Raw genomic sequence first — 20,149 nt, forward strand, 5'->3', positions numbered from 1 at the left:
AGGGAAAGAGAGAGAGAGAGAGAAATAGAGGAGGATATTTTGTGTCAGTAAATATAATTTTGCATGAAATGTGTTGAATGAGATAAATCTTACTTGGTTATATTTGAATTTAAGAAACTTGAGATGTTGACAGTGTAAAATAGCACCGGGAAAGACCTGGAATTGATTCCACGAAAGATCAAGCCTTTCAAGAGTTGGCAGGAACTGAAAACAAGCAACAAAAAACTTAGTGATCAGCAACTTTCTCTCCAAGATGCACACTTATTTGTGCACCGATATTTTATAATATGTGCACAATGGCAACATATGGCACATACTTTCAAGATGGAAATAAAATAAATTAAATCACGAAATTAATTGTATAATTTCATAACGACGCTTTTACTCATGCCAATCGTTTTTTTGTTTTTGTTTTTTTTGTTTTGTTTCGTTTTTATTCAGTTATTACATGTCAAAGCACAATTGGGAACAATATGGATTATTTGAATTGTTTGGACTGCTGTTTTCATCTTGAAGGTCATTTTCACAACGTTTAGGTCGATGTAACCTCCTAGCTCCTTTAGGTGTATGATACGGGAAGTGTGTTGAGCCGTTTCCATTTTAGTATAACTTTGGTTTCATGCACCTGAAAAAAGGTTAGAGGTTATAACGACTGAAACGTTGTGACAATGACGTTCAACATGAGCACAATCGTCTGAACAATCTAACTAATTCGTGCTCTCATTCTGTCAGCCATCATCGAGTAGAAGTCCTAAATAATTCGCCATTGTAATCTGAGTATCGCTCGTATAAGAACAACACACTGATACATTAGCCGAAATGTGAAAAAGCACTCAAGATGAGAACAGTAGTCCAAATAATCCAAACAATACAAATCATCAATCCTTATGTAAATAAAAGATCAGAAACATGATTTTCATTTTTGTCTATTCGGATATTAATAAATTTAAAAACTCAACTCTAAAAACCATTACTATGGTTTTCTTTTATTCAAATTTTCAGTAACTTATTTTTACATTAGCTTTGACATTTCCAGAATAGACAATGAAATAAAGAAGATATGTGGTGAGGCAAAGGCTTAATGAGCAACGTGAGGAAATTGAGAGGACAAAAATAATAGATCGTAAGTTCATGCACAGCAAGATCAATGACGTCACAGGTAAGAAATCATCTTCTCATAGCGGCTGTATGAAATCAAAAGATGGGAATGCCTTGCTAGATAGAACAGATGGGTAGATTACATTGAAGACCTCTTTTATGATGACAGAGGAAATCAGCCCGAGATTACCAAAGCTATAGAAGGACCACCGATCTTAGAGGCAGAAGTTTAAAACGCTATCAAAGAAATGAACAAAAGAAAGGCTGTTGGACCGGACTCTATACCAGTTGAAACGTATGAAACACTTGATAAAATAGAGATTAATAATCTATTCTTCTCAATAGCATTTATGATGCTGGAAAGATTCCTGCAGATATGCTTATCTCTTTTATCACACTCCCCAAGAAACCTGGAACAACCGACTGTGAATGTCACAAAAACGATTAGCCTGATGAGCCATACATTGAAGCTCCTACTGAAAATACTAATGATGAGATTGTGAAACAAAATAGGATCTGAAATATCAGAAGTGCAAGTTGGATTTTTCACAGACAACAGAACAACAAATTCCATATTCACAATAACAATACTGACAAGAAGATGTATAGAGATGCAGAAAGACTTCTACCTGTATTTTATCGATTTCTCAAAAGCCTTTGATAAAGTAAGACATGAAGACCTATTCAAAATGCTAAATTAACTAGACATTGATGAGAAAGACCTAAGAATTCTGAGCAACCTCTATTGGAGAGAAAAGGCGACAGTTAGAATAGATGGAGAGCACAGTGAGGCAACATTAATAAGAAGGGGAGTCCGTCAAGGATGTGTTTTGTCACCAAATTTATTTAACCTCTATAGCGAAAATATATTGAGAAAATTTGAAAACATCAAAGAAATAAGTTTGGGTCGATACAACATCAACCATCTAAGGTATGCTGACGACACTGTGTTAATAGCACAATCTGAAGAGACCCTCCAACATATTCTGGATAATATGGTAGAAGCAACACATTCTGGATAATGTGGTGGAAGCTTTAAACATCTCAAAAACGGTAAGCATGACAGTATCCAAGAAGACCCAAGCTTCAACGTCGCAATTTACGAGTTAAACAACTTGATAAATTCAAATACCTGGGATACTGGATCACATCTGATGGAAGGTTCATGATTGAAATACAAAGTCGCATCGCCACAGCCAAAGCCACCTTCAAGAGATTGTCATCAGTCATGACCAACAGAAACATTAAAATAGACACCAAATTCAGAATACTTCGAACGTATGTATGGTCTGTTGCTTTATACAGTTGAGAGTGCTGGACAATCACCAACAACATGAGGAAGATACTAGACGCAACTGAAACTTGGTTTTTGAAGAGAATTCTGAAGATATCCTCGACAGAATAGAAAACAAATCAAGAAGTATTAGAAATGGCAAACACAGAAAGGTCTCTAATAAAAACAGTACAAAAAAGACAAATGAGATTCATGTCTACAGAAAAATGGAATAGAACAGAATAGTTTTACAAGAAAGATCGTGGTTAGAAGAAGCAGAGGACGACAGTGAGAAATATATGTGACAATCTGTACACCTGGGCAACATAAAAAATGATGAGCAACAATGAATTCATGAATGCCTCGAAGGAAAGAGATAGATGGAGAGTCATAGCCATCAATGCCTGTACCAGGCAAGACTGAATGAATGAATGAATGAATGAATTTCCAGAATATCATTCTGATTCTATGCTAATTGATATTGATCTTTTATATTGAAGACAAAAATAAAGTCTATTGTTATAAGAGTCTCACCTGAAAAGAATCGTCAGGAAGGAAGCTTAGTTTGTTGTGGGAAATATTCAATTCTTGTAAACTAAAAAAACTTTGTGGATACTTGAACTGTAAAGTAATAAGTCCCATCAAATTGGCACAATTGTTGTGTGATATGTCAACTTTCTTAATCTTTCCCTCCGGTTGGTTATCATAAAGGTCGTTCCAGTTGAAGCTCGTTGGATATGAACAGCTATTTGTTCTTTGCAGGTACTTTACTGAAAATAAAAAAATATAAAAAAAATAAAATATACATCCAGGTAAAAGTATTTAGCCAAATTTCATAGGACTGAACGTTGGCCATGCATAATTCATCTTTTGATCACATGATAAACATATGTGGTTGATTTAATGAAGAATCTATATATTAATGCGATAGCGTGTGTGTTATTTTGTGTATCACGCTTACATCTATTTTCTTCCGAGTGACTATCGTTTAATTTAAGATGACCTTCCATTTCCTGTAATAAATAATTTTACCAAGAATTCTTCATAAGTTTTGGTTCGGTTTCGATTATATATATATATATATATATATATATATATATATATATATATATATATATATATATTTAGTAGAAATGGTAATTAATAAAAACTGAAGAAAGTGCTCAATACTGTTGTAGAGCAAATATGCGTTTTATTTTTTATTACCGCATCTTTCTGTTAAGTTACATTATTGTTTCAGCTACCCGGCCGTTTTTTTTTTTTTTGCCCGTCTGTAGCTTCCTCAGACTTTTATAGAAAACCTGTAAAAGTCTGAGGAAGCTACAAACGGCAAAAAAAAAAAAAAAAAACGGCCGGGTAGCTGAAACAATAATGTAACTTAACAGAAAGATACGGTAATAAAAAATAAAACGTGTATATATATATATATATATATATATATATATATATATATATATATATATATATATATATATATATATATATATAGTGAAAATAAAAAGGAACAAACCGAATTATGTGTTCATCAACGTTTCGTCTTTATTTTGAGACTTGAATAAGATTAAGAAAACAAAAACACCAGTACAAATATGTGAAAAAATTTTATGTGCAAAGTGTGATGCTGTTCTATTTCAGAAACGGAAAAAGACGTTGGAAATTCAAAAAAGGAGGGGAGCTTGCATTGTTAAAGAGAGGGAGAGTTTTAATAATTAAATATAGTCCTTAATATGTTTTTAAAAGATATGAATGCAGTTAATATTCTTTCTGGAAAAAATATGTCTGTTAAAATTCAAATATAGGTGTGTAACAGAAACACACTCATTTTATTTCTGTTACACACCTATATTCCGCTGTTGCCTCTGCTTTATGTTCTGACATTGGAACCCCTCCTTCACAAGTTAAGGAAAATGAGGTAAGATTAGTCTTGCACGGAATAACTTGTGGGATGTGCAGCAGGGTTTCCACATTTGTTGATGACGTCACCGTCTGCATGTCCACCAGCACTGACATCAAAGTTGTGACCAAAGCGCTCACTTGTTATGAAGAAGTTACAGGGGCCATTTTCAACTGCAGCAAGTCTGTTGACCTGTGGTTGGGAACCTGGATCAGCGAGCCCGCCCTTCCAGGCATATTCAGCTGGACAGATGGCCCAGTCCATGTTTTGGGTTTCTGGTTTGGACCAGGCCTACAGCTGGATAAGAATCGGTCAGAATTACAGTCAAAAGTCGACTCATCAGAGGGGACTTGGATTTGAAGGAAATTGTCCTTGAAGGGTCGAGCAGAGGAATTACGTCTTCTCACTCATGCTTTACTGTCCGTCTGTACTACCTCTACCTGCAAAATGCCTTGAAGCTCCTCTCCTCTCCTCGCTTCTTTGGAAGAAAGGAAAGCACTATATTCGCAGGGAGGTCTGGTTCACATCAATGCCAAAAGCCTAATGTTCCTAGACGTTACTTATGTTATAGACAATGTTGATTTGCTGCTGTCTAGGGAGAAAAGAATGGGTTTTTAGTTATCCTGGCAGTAGCAAGATAATGACATGGGCCACACACCTCAAAAAGGTCTATGAGAGGATATCTGTTCCAGATCGTTATCTGGCTGTTTACTCTAAACATTTCTTAAAGTGAAAATCAGATACGATTGAAGGAGGTTGCCTCGAGTGGATTTCATTTCCTCCATGAGCATGGCATATGCAGTCCTGGGTTCTTCAGAACCCATCTCTTAGAATCAGTCTAGCATAGTCGTAAAAAGACTTAGTCAGTAGTACAAATGAAATCCTGGCCCTGTTTTGTTTTTTGGTGCTAGAGAGCCTCCGAAGATGCCCAACCCCCACAATTTTTATGCCCCTGGTCTTTCCTGACAGTTCTTGTTTCTCGTAGGTTACTTTCCACCCCCACTCCTGTTTGTTGATTCCCAATTTTTTCATACACCCTATTAACCGCCCCCAACTCCCAATTAGAGAACGTCCTGCTTGTTTTTGGTTTCCCAGAAAATAGTGGGAGTTCTAATACCTACACAAGGGTGGGGAGGGACCCTGCTAACATACCCCAACAGGCATTTTATTTGGTTTTTACATTTATTTGGTTTTTACATTTTATTTGGTTTTTACATTTTATTTGGTTTTTACATTTATTTAGTTTTTACATTTTATTTGGTTTTTACATTTATTTGGTTTTTACATTTTATTTGGTTTTTACATTTTATTTGGTTTTTACATTTTATTTGGTTTTTACATTTATTTGGTCTTTACATTTTATTTGGTTTTTACATTTTATTTGGTTTTTACATTTATTTGGTTTTTACATTTTATTTGGTTTTTACATTTTATTTGGTTTTTACATACATACATACATACATACATACATACATGCATACATACATACATACATGCATACATACATACATGCATACATACATACATACATGCATGCATACATACATACATACATACATGCATACATACATACATGCATGCATGCATGCATACATACATACATACATACATGCATACATGCATACATACATACATACATACATACATACATACATACATGCATACATACATACATACATACATACATACATACATGCATACATGCATACATACATACATACATACATACATACATGCATACATACCATACATACATACATACATACATACATACATACATACATGCATACATACATACATAGATGCATGCATACATACATACATACATGCATGCATACATACATACATACATACATACATGCATACATACATACATGCATGCATGCATGCATACATACATACATACATACATACATACATGCATGCATGCATGCATGCATGCATGCATACATACATACATACATGCATACATACATACATACATACATACATACATGCATACATACATACATGCATACATACATACATACATACATATATGCATACATACATACATACATAGATGCATGCATACATACATACATACATGCATACATACATACATACATACATACATGCATACATACATACATGCATGCATGCATGCATACATACATACATACATACATGCATGCATGCATGCATGCATGCATACATACATACATACATACATGCATGCATACATACATACATACATACATACATACATACATGCATACATACATACATACATACATACATGCATACATACATACATACATACATATATGCATACATACATACATACATAGATGCATGCATACATACATACATACATACATGCATACATACATACATACATACATACATACATACATACATGCATGCATGCATGCATACATACATACATACATGCATGCATGCATGCATGCATGCATACATACATACATACATACATGCATGCATGCATACATACATACATACATACATACATGCATGCATACATACATACATACATGCATACATACATACATACATACATACATGCATACATACATACATACATACATGCATACATACATACATACATGCATTTAAACAGACAGGTTAGATTTATGTAATAGATTTAAATAAATAAATAAATAAATGATTTTATACGAACACACAGATACACATATTTATTATATTTTTTTGGATTTATTAAGCAGGATTATCTTCACGGTGTGAATGCAGTATTGTGGTAAAAGGTACCGACTAAGAGAGATCACAGTATTCGTTGACAATAGAAAACTCTCGACCCTCCTCCCCCCATTCGTATTAGGGGTTCATGCCTTAGTTTGTTGTTATTGTAAATTACAGATTATTGTATTCTTACTTTAAATTGTACCTTTTTTTCAAGACACAATAAACTAAACATACAAGATCACACTGTAGTATCTGTTCTGATGTTATGTTTCACCTTTTCTGTCCTCGGTCAGTGGAGGAGAAATCCTTCATGAGTGAGAGAATTTTTATTTTTGTTCCTATCCAGAGTGCCCCCTTTTGGCGAGCTGGATTTTCCCCACATTAAAAACCGCCCTTGTGTTTAACTCTGCCCTTGTGGGGGAGGCAAGTAGATAGGAACATTACATTGCAGCTTTTGTAAGTGTAGATGAAGCCGCTATAACTTTGACATAAGGTATGATAAAGAAAAGTAGGACTCTACGTTGTTTCTTCTAAAAACATGGGAATCATTTTTTTAGCATGAATATTTATTTATTTACAGGAGTGAGTTTGTGCTACTTGCATATATGCTGGTTATTATGTGACCTTGGGAGGTCAAGTTGTGCAAGTGAGGTAATGTGGTTGATAGATGTCGCACTGAAAGCACAGAACTATTGTTGTGTAGCAGGGGTTTCATATTTAAAGACGACGGGGACATATATGACGATGATGAGGGAGACATTTATACAGTTCTGGGATGCTTGGGGACTTCATATTAATACGGACTGGGTGACATATGAAGCAAGTTCTTAACACAGACGAGGTGAGATACATAATCTTCGAAGGGTCACAAAATGTTCATTATGAGATGATAAACACAATTACCTTTCGTTCGTGATGGAGGATGACACAAAGCAACAGTTACAACATAATGATTTCTTTATTCATCTGATTTGCCGGTCGATGACGCCAGGAATTCAAACTTGGATCTACATGGTTAATCTTCTACCCTTCGCCTCTAAGGGACTCTTCTCTGACCATGTCAACTCTTGGCTGATCAATTCCCTGACTGACTAAAATCCGAACACATAGAATCCTATATGGAGAAATGTCCTTTGTCTATAACGTCAAAAGTGTGTTTTCAAACGTGACTAATTTCACATGGTTTTATATATGTCTGTCCAACACACTTTGGACAAACAAAAGGATCCTCAATTCTAATTTAATCTATTTTCAACAATATAATTCAATTTGCATTGTTCATTCTTTTACTGACAAATTTAATATTCAGATTTTAAAAGAATTAACAATAGACTTAATTTCTAACATTCCATTTCTTAACTTTGCCTACAGGGTTCGATTCTAGGCTTATCCTAATCTCATTTTATCTTACCTAATATTCTTCTTATTTACATGGAAAGGGGACAGCCCTTTTCCATGTAACACTATCACAGAGGTGATGAAGGCACTTGACTAACATGATACTTGTGAATACTTGAAAGTTCTGGAAACAGGAAGCATCGAATCAACAAATTAAAAAAAAAAAAAACGAGTAGAAGAGATTAGGTGTGAAGAACAAGAAAACTGCTTGAAACAAAATTTTATAGCAGAAACACAATAAAAGGAATAAATACCTGAGCAATATCCATAGTAACTCTGGACCCTTTTATAGGATGAACCCAAGAAGAACCAAAGCATTTGGACTAAAAAACTTGGAATCTAATGATCATACACTATTCATTACGGCTGAATGGTGATACTGAGCGACACTTTGTAAAAACAAGTGAAGTATGCATGGTCCCTCATGAGTACACAGTGAACGCGGCATAAAAAATGACTACGTTCAGCATTTGCTCCCCCCTCTTATTTAGGCCAAAAAATCCCCAGAAGATCTCATCAAATCCTAGTGAAAATAAACAAATGGTGCAGTTTTAGGCCTTAATATATGTAAATTTGAGTTCTGCACCATGCAAAAAAAAAAATAAATTACTATGTCCATCATTTGCACTCTGCCCCCATTTAGCCCTAAAAGTTCCCAAGGCCTTAACATATGTAAATTTGAGTTCAGCACCATGCAGAGCAGTTAAACAGACATACACAGAAAATTTTGGTTAAATATGGTAAAATAGTTCCAAAAATGGAGTGTTTTTATTAGCCCTAAAAGAGCCCCCGGAGCACACCCAAGAGTAATCACAAAGTATAGACAAACAAAATTATATAGAAATCAGTTACAACATTTCAGAAAGTTTTATAAAAATCCAATGCATCAATTTTTTGTTAATAATCACAAAAGTGTCAATTTTAGCTATTTTAACCCGAAAGGAGCCCCTGGGGGTGGGGGTGGGGATTTTCTCAGAAAATCCGTTCTGTTACTTTTTTACTTATATGTTTAATGCTTGTGTAAAATTTCAAAAAATTCCAATGCGTAGTTATTGAGAAAAGTGTGGACAGACGAACGGACGAACGGACAAGGGTGAATTTACAGGTCCACCCTCCTTTTGTCGGGAGAACCAACGAAGAATGAAGGATGAAGATTAGTAAGAAATGTGTGGATGATATCACAGCAAAACTAGAAAAATCCATAATTCATATCGCAGGAAGGCTGACTACTGCCACATAAAGTACTGCCAAAATGAACAATACAAAAAGCATTGAGATTGGAAACAAAAAGACAAGAAAAGCAAAACAAGAAGAGAAGCAGTAATATGGACGAATTATAAAACTAATCAATGAAGAGATGAACCAAAACACATGGGCAAAGCTACAGAAAAGGATATGTGCAAAGAGAAACAGAATTACTATTCACTAACACACAAAACAGATAAGAACAAACTGTATAACTGTCAAGAACCAAATAAAACAGTAAATGTAGACACTCTGAACAACTAGACGAAACGATAAACCCCATCATAACTGAATGCAGCAAATTAGCCCCAACATACAGGATAGAACGATAAAACATTTCCCTTTGATGAAATATGGTTTTCTTTTTTTGTTGCAAACTATCTACTCGTTGGCCAGTTGTGTACAAACCTCAAGAGCGATAGGAGCCTTCTATCATGACTGAAAGTGACACAATGTTTAACTAACAAGATCGGAGATGCGCTGCTGTACATCTCATGCTCTCTACCTATCCAGATTATGGATCAACAGGACCATTGCCAGCATCCTCAAAATGCAAATCCAGACGGTTGAACACTTGAGGGCAGAGTTCAACGAGGTTTCCGGTCACGGTCATGGTCTTTGATGTGGTTTTAAGTGAGGGCCACATCATGCCACCTCGCATCTTCGAAGTCAGCTTGAAAGTCAACATCAAAGTATATCTGGGTGTGTTGAAGAGTGTGGTGATCCTCTGGTGCAATCAGGCGGCTGCTCACAGAACTCGGCATCGGCCTACATGTCTAAAGAGACTAAGGCTTGTCTTTAGAAGGAGTGTTACGACTTTGTACTCTTCTCTCACTGCCCCTCCCCTCCAGAACAGAACTCGCTGGACTACTTCGTTTGGTCATACGCTTGTGGAAAAGACATGCTCCCAGTTCTGGACCCATATCAAGGTGGTGATTGAGACTGAAAGCGACTACATTGAATAGATATCAGCTCTACTATATAATCAAGTTACCTGAATTGATTTTTTTTCAATAAAAGTTTTAAAATAAAGTTGTAGTGGTGTTTTCTTTAGGGCGAAAAATTTATTGTTCATTTCTACAGAAGCATGATACAAGCAAAAAATTTATTGTTCATTTCTACAGCATGATACAAGCAAAAAATTTATTGTTCATTTCTACAGAAGCATGATACAAACAAAACTGTAAAATGAAAGAAATAGAATGTCATCTATAGGATCTGAAAATATAAGGATATATATATATATATATATATATATATATATATATATATATATATATATATATATATATATAAAAGTGAACGTATCTGTCTGTCTGTATGTCTGTCTGTGTGTGTACATTTCCCTATGCAATAACTCTGTCAATTTTAAGTCTACAGACTCGAAATTTGATATACAGGGTACTGAGATTTGGGAAAATCGATGTGGTCGGTTTTCGGCCAGAAATTTGGCTGTTAACGGGGTCAAAGTTCAACGATTTGACTTTTGAGAACTCTGCCAAACTCCTCCAACAATTTTGGGTTTAAACACTTGAAATTTAAGATATAGGTTCCTTGGACATGGATCTAACTTAATAACTTGATTTGAGCCCAAAACAATAAATGTTTAGGGGTCATAACAGGGGTCAAAGTTTTAAAAAATTTGACTTCTGCGGTCTCTACCAAATTACTCAATTTCTGGTCTACACATTTGAAATTTTACATAAAGGATATTCAGACATAGAGCAAGCATTTTCATCGGTTTGGGCCGAAAATTTTTAGTTACCAATATATAAATGTATGTATGCATGTACGTTTGCATGTCTGCCCAACACTTTCGACAGAGGTGACGGATTCTCTCAAGATCAGTATCGTTTTCAAGTGCGACCTTTCAGACGACAAATATCGAAAAATTGACTAAAAACATTAATATCTTCACCTTAAACTGGGCACTTTTCTACAGGGGGGGTCGCTTTTTTCGCCGATATTTTTGAAAATCATCCTCTCCTTTCGATTATCTAGCCTTAATTTTAAAAAATGTCACTTCCGGTTTGGCGGTGGTTGTAACAGCATAGACGTCAGGTTTTTTCCTGTTCTTTTCCTCCTCTGCGGTACGGGTTCGAGCCTTCCTTCCTACTACCACTTTTTTTTTTTTTGCTCAACATACACATCCAAACACCCGTTTAAGAAGCTTTGAATAAAAAAATGCCAAAAATTGCGCGAGCCTATTCTAGTCTCACACAAAAACACACGTTCACATCTCAAGCTATATTACTTGTCATATGCATACACGCACACAAACATATGCACGCACATCCACACACGTACATATATTCACGTTCGCGTACATACACTCACATTCACGTGTATACACACACACTCTAATGTACACACATGTACTCAAATACGTGCACACGTACGCACACATGCACAACGTCACTTCCCCCTTCAAAGGAAATCCACACATGCGCAAAAGACCACCGGAAACACCTATAAAAGCAAAAGCAATAAGCAGCTTCTTTTTTTCGGACCAATTTCCGAGCTGGGCGGTCTACGGACCGACAACATGCCTTTTCGGCAGGCACGCGCACGCGCGCACCTCACGCCACTTGCTACTATATGTGGAGCAAAAAGCTAACAAACAGTACGTACACCTTATACACTTTCTCTCTCCATGAAGTGGATTTACATTTTCACTCTTTCTCTCTATATATATACAACTTGTCCCTGAGAATACCTCTGCGTAGCTGACTGCTAACATGGCGCGCAGTTTAACTGATGTCAACCGTCTATCCTTTTCTTTGTCTACACGCTGGACTGTCATTCCCATTTTACACTACATTACTCACTTCTCTTCCCACGCGCGAACAAACGATAGTGACCCGAACGTGAGATGAACACACATTCCCTTTTTCCTTCTATACTACCAGTCCCGCAACAAACGATGGTTACATCCGCGCAGACATGAACACGTGTTATATCTAAAACATTCATTCTTTCAACAGTAAATAAACGACACGTTTATCTTATCCAGAAATTGAGTTTTTGTTTCCTTCATTCCATTCGTTTCATTATTTTCTTTTGTAACGAGATTAGGATTTATATATCCTAGTGCTCTACAAAATAAAAATAAAGAATGCAGTTTAGATTCCCGGGAGGAAAAAAATATAAATTTTAACCTATTGCAGACTAACCACCTACATAATCGGATTTCTAAAACGTTAATAATGACCAAAGAGAATTCATTTATATATGGAAAAAAAAAAAAGGCCTTAAGTAAAATTGTTAAATAGAAATAGACTTAGCACTTGCATAAGCCGATTTCGCCAAAATCTTCAATTTTAAAACAGAATTTAACTACATAAGGATGAAAACCTTAACTAAAATTTTGTGAATAGAAAACAGGGATCATAGGCTTCTTACCATGTAGCTGTTTCGAAGATTTAAAAACAGGACAGCTGTTAAATACATGGCTCTCCAGTTGATAATACCACTTCTCCAATAAAAACATATAAAATAATACGGTTACTATTTTTAATAATAAATGAAAAAATATAGATAAATAAAATAAAATAAAAAATAAAAATATAAACTATTGATAAGTAAGTTTAAGATTACAAGATCCGTTCTGCGAACTGTTAACCATCATATAAATGCTATGAGAATAAAAATGCATAAAAGCTTAAGTACCTTAGGTACCAGAAAGGCAAATAGATAAGCGGAAGGAAACCTAGCCATACATATCTAAAAACCCAATATATAGTCTAAAGAAGCTTTGAATAAAAAAATGCAAAAATAAAAATAAAGAATACAGTTTAGATTCCCGGAAGGAAAAAACATATTAATTTTAACTTATTGCAGACTAAGCACCTACATAATCCGGTTTCTAAAATGTTTACAATGACCAAAGAGAATTCATTTATATATGGAAAAAAAAAGCTTCAACTAAAATTGTTAACTAGAAATAGACTTAGTACTTGCATAAGCCGATTTTGTAAAAGTCTTAAATTTTAAAACTGAATTTAACTACATAAGGATAAAAAGAGAATATATATATATATGCATATATATATGTATGTATATATATGTATGTATATATATGTATGTATGTATATATATATATATATATATATATATATATATATATATATATATATGTATATGTATATATATACATATGTGTGTGTAAATAGTATCTGGAAATATAAGCCGACACACTCATCCAAGCAAAAATATCGGACATGATAATAATCAACAAGAAGGAAAAACCCTGTCAAATAGTAGATTTCGCTGTCCCAGCAGCATAGGTTAAACACTAAGGAAGCAAAAATTTCAGAAAACCTTTGTTATAGAAACAAACTTATCCCATTTTGACTTCCGACAAAAACATCACATAATCGATGTTTATTTAATTCCATTTTATAATTTTAATATATAAAATATTTTCATTGAAATGCTTCATTTTAAAAATTATTTCTTTATAATTTTAAAATAGTTGTAGCTTTAATTTGAGATGTTTTCTATCACACATAACAAAAAAAAAAAAAAACGTTTTCAATAAAAACATACCGGAACTTAGATTAAAGAAGAATTCTTAATCGCAACCCAATACAGAATTTGTAATGTAAAATAAACAGAATAGAAGGGAATATGGAGCATAAATAGGAGCATTGGAAGCAATTCCGAAAAACCTGAAAAATCAAAGACTAGGAGAAGTTGGAATCAAAGGTGGGGATCAACACCATACATGGTGAAAACAGCTCAAATATTAAGAAGAGCAATGAAAACTCTTTCTCACATTTAGATAATACTGACCAATCATAGATAAGGCGAAACAGATAAACAGCGTAGACATAAATAGAAACACAGAAAGGACTTTACATTTTTTTTTTTTTTTACATAGGAGTCACCATTTATCAAGGTCCGGAAGCCACTCGAGGATAAGGGTTAATGGGTGTACAGTAGTCAATGGGATTATAGCATAGTAATCGTAAGTAGTGGAAATTTGGTAAATTGGATTACTTGGCGGGGCAGTTCAACAAAAATTTGTTTACGTTGGACTTGAAGACAATCAGATTGTAGGCAGCTGGAAAGCAGGAAAACGAAAGCGAGCTCCACAGGCGTGCAGTTCTAAGAAAGAAGCTTTGTTCATGGAGTCTACGTTTAGGTTTAGGCACAGATAAAGAGTGGGGGAAATTATTGATAATGGTTTTGGCTTAACGAGTGATTTTTGTGAAAGTTTGGCGAGGGGATGCCATAGATTGGAGTTCTTGCCATGAAAATAGCGATAAAGCAGAGACAGGTTCGCAACGTCTCTTCTGTGGGAAAGAGGTTGCAGGAAAAAGAAAAGACCATCTCCCACTAAGCTACGAAGTTTGTTTTGAACTCTGTGAAGGCAGGATAAGCTGTTTCTAGCAGCTCCTGCCCAGATGTGGCAACAGTAATCCTTCATTGGACGTACCTGGCTTTTATATAGGTAGAGAACTGCATCAGGAGTGAGATATCTACTGAAGCGGTAGAAGGATCCTACCATTTTTCCAGCGACCTTGGCAACGGATTTGATGCATGGGTTCCATTTCAGATGAAACCGAGGAAACGAAAACTGAAAATACCTGAGTAGATTAAAGAATTCATATAATCTGGCCTTTGGGTTTGGGTTTTGTGGGAGCTGCAAACAATCCGTAGCCCCATTTTGAAGGTTTATAACATAACTTGCTATCAAGAAAATAAATTACTTGGCAAAAGTCCGAAGTCGGTCTCTGTTTTTCTTCTGGGGGATTTTTCTGGAGGCAAACCATCATCTTTTACCAAAGATGAATTCAAAGATTCTGTTGCCACAGGATACCAGTCATTTTGAGAGAGTTCAAGACTTTCCTATAAGAAACAGAGAGAAAAACGAAAACAATTAACAATTCTTCTCCTTTTTTCTAGGTTAAGTAGTTCATAATTTTTTTTTTTTTTGATCAAAGTTAAATACCATAGTGCATTAACAATTGAATTACATGAATGTGTGAAAGTGCAAAGTAGATGACTCCTACCGCGATCGAGGAGTAAAAGTCGAGGCAAATACAACGCTTTAGGAGTTGAGCTAGAGAAAAATAGTCAACTCCAACAAAAAAGAGTAATAAATGACAAAGAAATGAGAGAGTAGAACCTCATAGGATTATTTTCCTTTCTATTTTTACCTTTAGCCCTCACATTCCATGAGCGAGGTTTATGACAAAGGGGAAGGGGTTGCTGTTTTCTAGGTTGGCTGTTGTTTTGAGAGATATAATCATGTTGAAACACCAATCCTCGGATCACCGAAGTTAAGCAACATCGACTCTAGTCAGTATCGAATGGGTGACCATTTAGGAATAGCAGGTGCTGTATGTAGGAGGACGTTGACACTTTCCTGAAAGAACTTCAAAACCCCTAACGTCATCATCTCCCCTAACGGAGATATACATGCGAATGGGGACCACTTGTGAATTTTATATACTTCAATGAAACTTCCTCCTTTGGGGGAAGTCGGTTACAATCAGTCTAGAGTTAGTGCCACTTCAGTACAGTAATAGTTGAGAGGGTGCTATGTGGAGATTTTATTATCCTCTCATAAAAATCATCATCATCATCATCATCATCATCATCATCATCATCATCATGCAGTTGTCAGTTTATTCAATTTATTAATCCTAATTATTGTATCGGTTCATAGCTTTGATAAGTGGTAACTCTTTCATAAAAATGACAAAAGAATAATCTCCCAAAAAGATATGAAAACGATTTTATTATTTTTTAGCTTTGACCATTTCTATTATATGGGAGGTCATGTTGGTGATGTTCTCAACATATGATCAAACGAAGTAGTCCAGCAGGTTCAGCTCGGGGGAGGAGGAGGGGGCCAGTGAGAGAAAGGTACAAAGTTGTATCACTCTTCAGCAAGTCCAGGTACACTTTAGTGTTGACTTTCAAGCTGACTTAGAAGACGTGAGGTAGCATGATGTGGCGTAATGTACTTGCAATAACCCTTATCCCTGAGTGGCTTCCGGGCCTTGATAAGTGGTGATCACTGTGTAAAAAAAAAAAAAAAAAAGCATGATGTGGCCCTTGCTTGAAACCACATCAAAGACTATAACCGTGGCTGAAAACTCCATTGAGCTGTGCCCTCAAGCATTGAACCATCCGGATTTGCATTTTGAGGGTGCAGGCAATGGTCCTGTTGTCATAACTTGGATTGTTAGAGAGCATGAGATGTACAGCGGCGCATCTCTAATTTTACTCATTGAACATTGTGTCACTTCCAGACATGATGGAAGGCTCCTATCGCTCTTGGGATTTGTACAAACTGGCCAGTGTGAGAAAGAAGAAGGCAAATGTTTTCTTATTAATGAAAGAAGAAAATATTTAATTACCTGTTTTGTTTCGCGACATTCAACGTCAAATATTACACAATCTCCGAAAGGTAAACTTCCTGTTTCGGGTGGAGAATCATCGGAGAGGAAACACTTCTTCCGAAGCCAATGCTCTGAAATGATGTATGAAATGAAAAAAGAATATAATGTTCTTATCTTTTTTTGAACATTCTGAAGAATATTTTTGTTTTTATTTAGAAATTGTAAATTTCTTTATAAAAATTATCTTTTTATTTATACACTTGCCCTACCCTCTTTTTTCATAGGGTATAAGATCTTGATAATATCCCTCCAACTATCACAATATTTGCCAACAGAGTTCCCCACATAGAAAATCACATGAAAATTTCTTCAGCAGATTAACCATAACCATCCTTTTCCAATTGACTCTGGGTCAATTATGCCATCTTCTATCAGGCTGGTGTCTATTTAAATATTACTTTAATAATTACATTCACAAAACATGTTATGGAATCCATGATATGAATAGTGCGATTAGTGCAGGATCTCTTTGAGTGCAATGGGGGTCAAAATGTTTAGCCTCATCAAACCGGGCGACACTGCTCTTATGGTTGTGAACGCATTGGCTGCTGGTGCATTCGGTCGGCGACGACCTACAAAACACCTCATTCCCAAATATAAAAAGGAGGGAGCGCACGTGTTTAGACAGGGAGTTCAGTTCGAGTTTGCGAGTTCGACAGTCATCAGTTATTCTAAGAAGATGGAAGACTTCTCGTGGGAGCGATAAGAGAGATCGCGATGTATGGCAGATAAATCATTAGAAAGATTCCCACCCTCCTTCTAAGGATGAGCAGAGAATAGAGGTGCGACATTCGACCGTGAAACGAATAAAGTTCCAATCGTCCAGAGAAATAAGATCTGTGTTTGTTGTTATGCATGAGAACGCTTTCGTTCCAGGAGCCGACGTTAGGACACAAACCACTCTAGGACACGGCAAGAGATGTGAAGAAGACAATAAGGTACGTTCTTCTGGTTTTATTTTATAAAGCCCTCAAAAGGTTTGATGTGCCATAAAGTGAACATTTGACAATATAGGCAGATACACCCCCCCCCCACACACATACACAGCAAACATACTCAAGATATTTCAGCAGAGAGAATTTAATTTCTGAAATCAAATGCCAGCAAGCATATTAAGTTCTAGTTTTGAATTTTTATTGAGCCAGAATATGGGGTGAATCTTTTTAGGCAGTCATTGTGCAATGAGTAAGTTTTGCAAATTTTATATTATTCGCCAGATTCATCAAGTAAAACCAAGCCCAGGCTAATTTTACCTCTGATCCTGTCAAAGGAACAGTGTTAGCATATGTAGAAATAACAGTGTTTATGTATGTAGAAATGACAGTGATACATTGACTCAGAAATAACAGTGTTTATATAAATGTAGAAATAGCAGTGTTTATATATATGTAGAAATAACAGTGTTTATGTATGTAGAAACAACAGTGTTTATCTATGTAGAAATAGCAGTGTTTATGTATGTAGAAACAACAGTGTTTATCTATGTAGAAATAACAGTGTTTATGTATGTAGAAATAACAGTGTTTATGTATGTAGAAATAACAGTGACACAGTGACACAGAAATAACAGTGGTTATACATATGTAGAAATAAGTTATACATATGCAGAAATAAGTGTTTATGTATGTAGAAATAACAGTGTTTATGTATGTAGAAATAACAGTGACACATTGACTCAGAAATAACAGTGTTTATATATGTAAAGATAACAGTGTTTATATATGTAGAAATAACAGCGTTTATATATGTAGAGATAACAGTCACACATTGACACAGAAATAACAGTGTTTATATATATGTAGAAATAACAGTGTTTATGTATGTAGAAATAACAGTGACACATTGACTTAGAAATAACAGTATTTATATATGTAGAAATAACAGTGTTTATAAATGTAGAGATAACAGTGACACAGAAATAACAGTGTTTATACATATGTAGAAAAAACAGTGTATATATGTAGAATAAGTGTTTATGTATGTAGAAATAACAGTGACACATTGCCTCAGAAATAACAGTGTTTATATATGCAGAAATAACAGTGACACATTGCCTCAGAAATAACAGTGTTTATATATGTAGAAATAACAGTGACACGTTGACTCAGAAATAACGGTATTTATATATATATATATAGAAATAACAGTGACACGTTGACTCAGAAATAACAGTATTTATATATGTAGAAATAACAGTGACACATTGGTACAGAAAAAAAAAAGTACCTGCGTGTGAAATTTATTAAAAATCGTCCCAGTCGTTTTCGAGTCCATAGGGAAATCACACACGCACATACACACAAAGTTCTTTTTATATAATAGTGGAGATAATACTGAAGACATGCCATTGATTTTCTACACATAAATATAAAATATTGCGTTTGTAAAAATTATCGTTAAAGCATAAGATGAAACGTGAAATTACTTTCCATATTCTTGAGAGATTCCAGAGTTGTTTTCCCTCGACAATGAACATCTGTCGTTTCCCAGTTGCTTCTGTGCATCCGAAGATCATGGATATGGAAATGGATGACGGCACCAGTCAAAGTGGTTTGCTGCCATTCCTTATCTTCAATCGCTGCCAAAGTGGTTTTTCCTTTAGAATCTACAAGCAAAAAATAAAACATTTTTATTAATCTGGATTTATATATGTACTAGCAGAGAGACCCGACATTGCCCGGGATTGAATGATGATCAGCGAATATTTCACAATCCTATATTTTTATTGTCATCGAAATCCATGAAAACGCCTGAGAGGAAGCTTCACATGCCTCTATGCGATAACTTAGTCCAAAATATGTTATTCTACACTGCACTCTAGAGAACATACTGTATCTTTTATAAAATTATTCTATATAAACTTCTTCCCAGTTAACAAAAACAAAAAAAAACATTAAAAAATTTACGTGCAGAGTTTGAACCTACAGACCACATCATGCGAAAAAAAAAACAACAAAAAACAAAAACAAAACAAAAAACATGTACTTTTTAAGTCTTATAAAATTCTTTGCAGTTAATGAAAAAGAAATTCAGAAATTTACGTGCAGAGTTTGGACCTACAGACCACGTCATGCCAAAAAGAAAAAAAAAACACCCTATCGACTTACCCACAGTAGAATTTTC

The 20,149-nt window shown here is 35.1% G+C and overlaps 1 protein-coding gene across 1 annotated transcript in view; it reads right to left on the reverse strand.

Annotated features, from left to right (window-relative positions):
* Positions 1-20,149, reverse strand: part of LOC145276726 (leucine-rich repeat serine/threonine-protein kinase 2-like) — a 338,716-nt gene that overhangs the window by 213,260 nt on the left and 105,307 nt on the right. The window contains exons 24-28 of the mRNA XM_080127947.1: positions 19,452-19,631; positions 16,985-17,097; positions 15,326-15,464; positions 2,906-3,141; positions 94-204 (exon numbers count right to left, since the gene is read on the reverse strand). Coding sequence (XP_079984073.1) covers positions 94-204; positions 2,906-3,141; positions 15,326-15,464; positions 16,985-17,097; positions 19,452-19,631 — 779 coding nt within the window. The remainder of the gene's footprint in view (positions 1-93; positions 205-2,905; positions 3,142-15,325; positions 15,465-16,984; positions 17,098-19,451; positions 19,632-20,149) is intronic.

The sequence above is a fragment of the Euprymna scolopes genome, chromosome 1, assembly GCF_053919585.1.
Source record: "Euprymna scolopes isolate OS-2025 chromosome 1, ASM5391958v1, whole genome shotgun sequence".
NCBI classification, from domain to species: Eukaryota; Metazoa; Mollusca; class Cephalopoda; order Sepiida; family Sepiolidae; genus Euprymna; species Euprymna scolopes.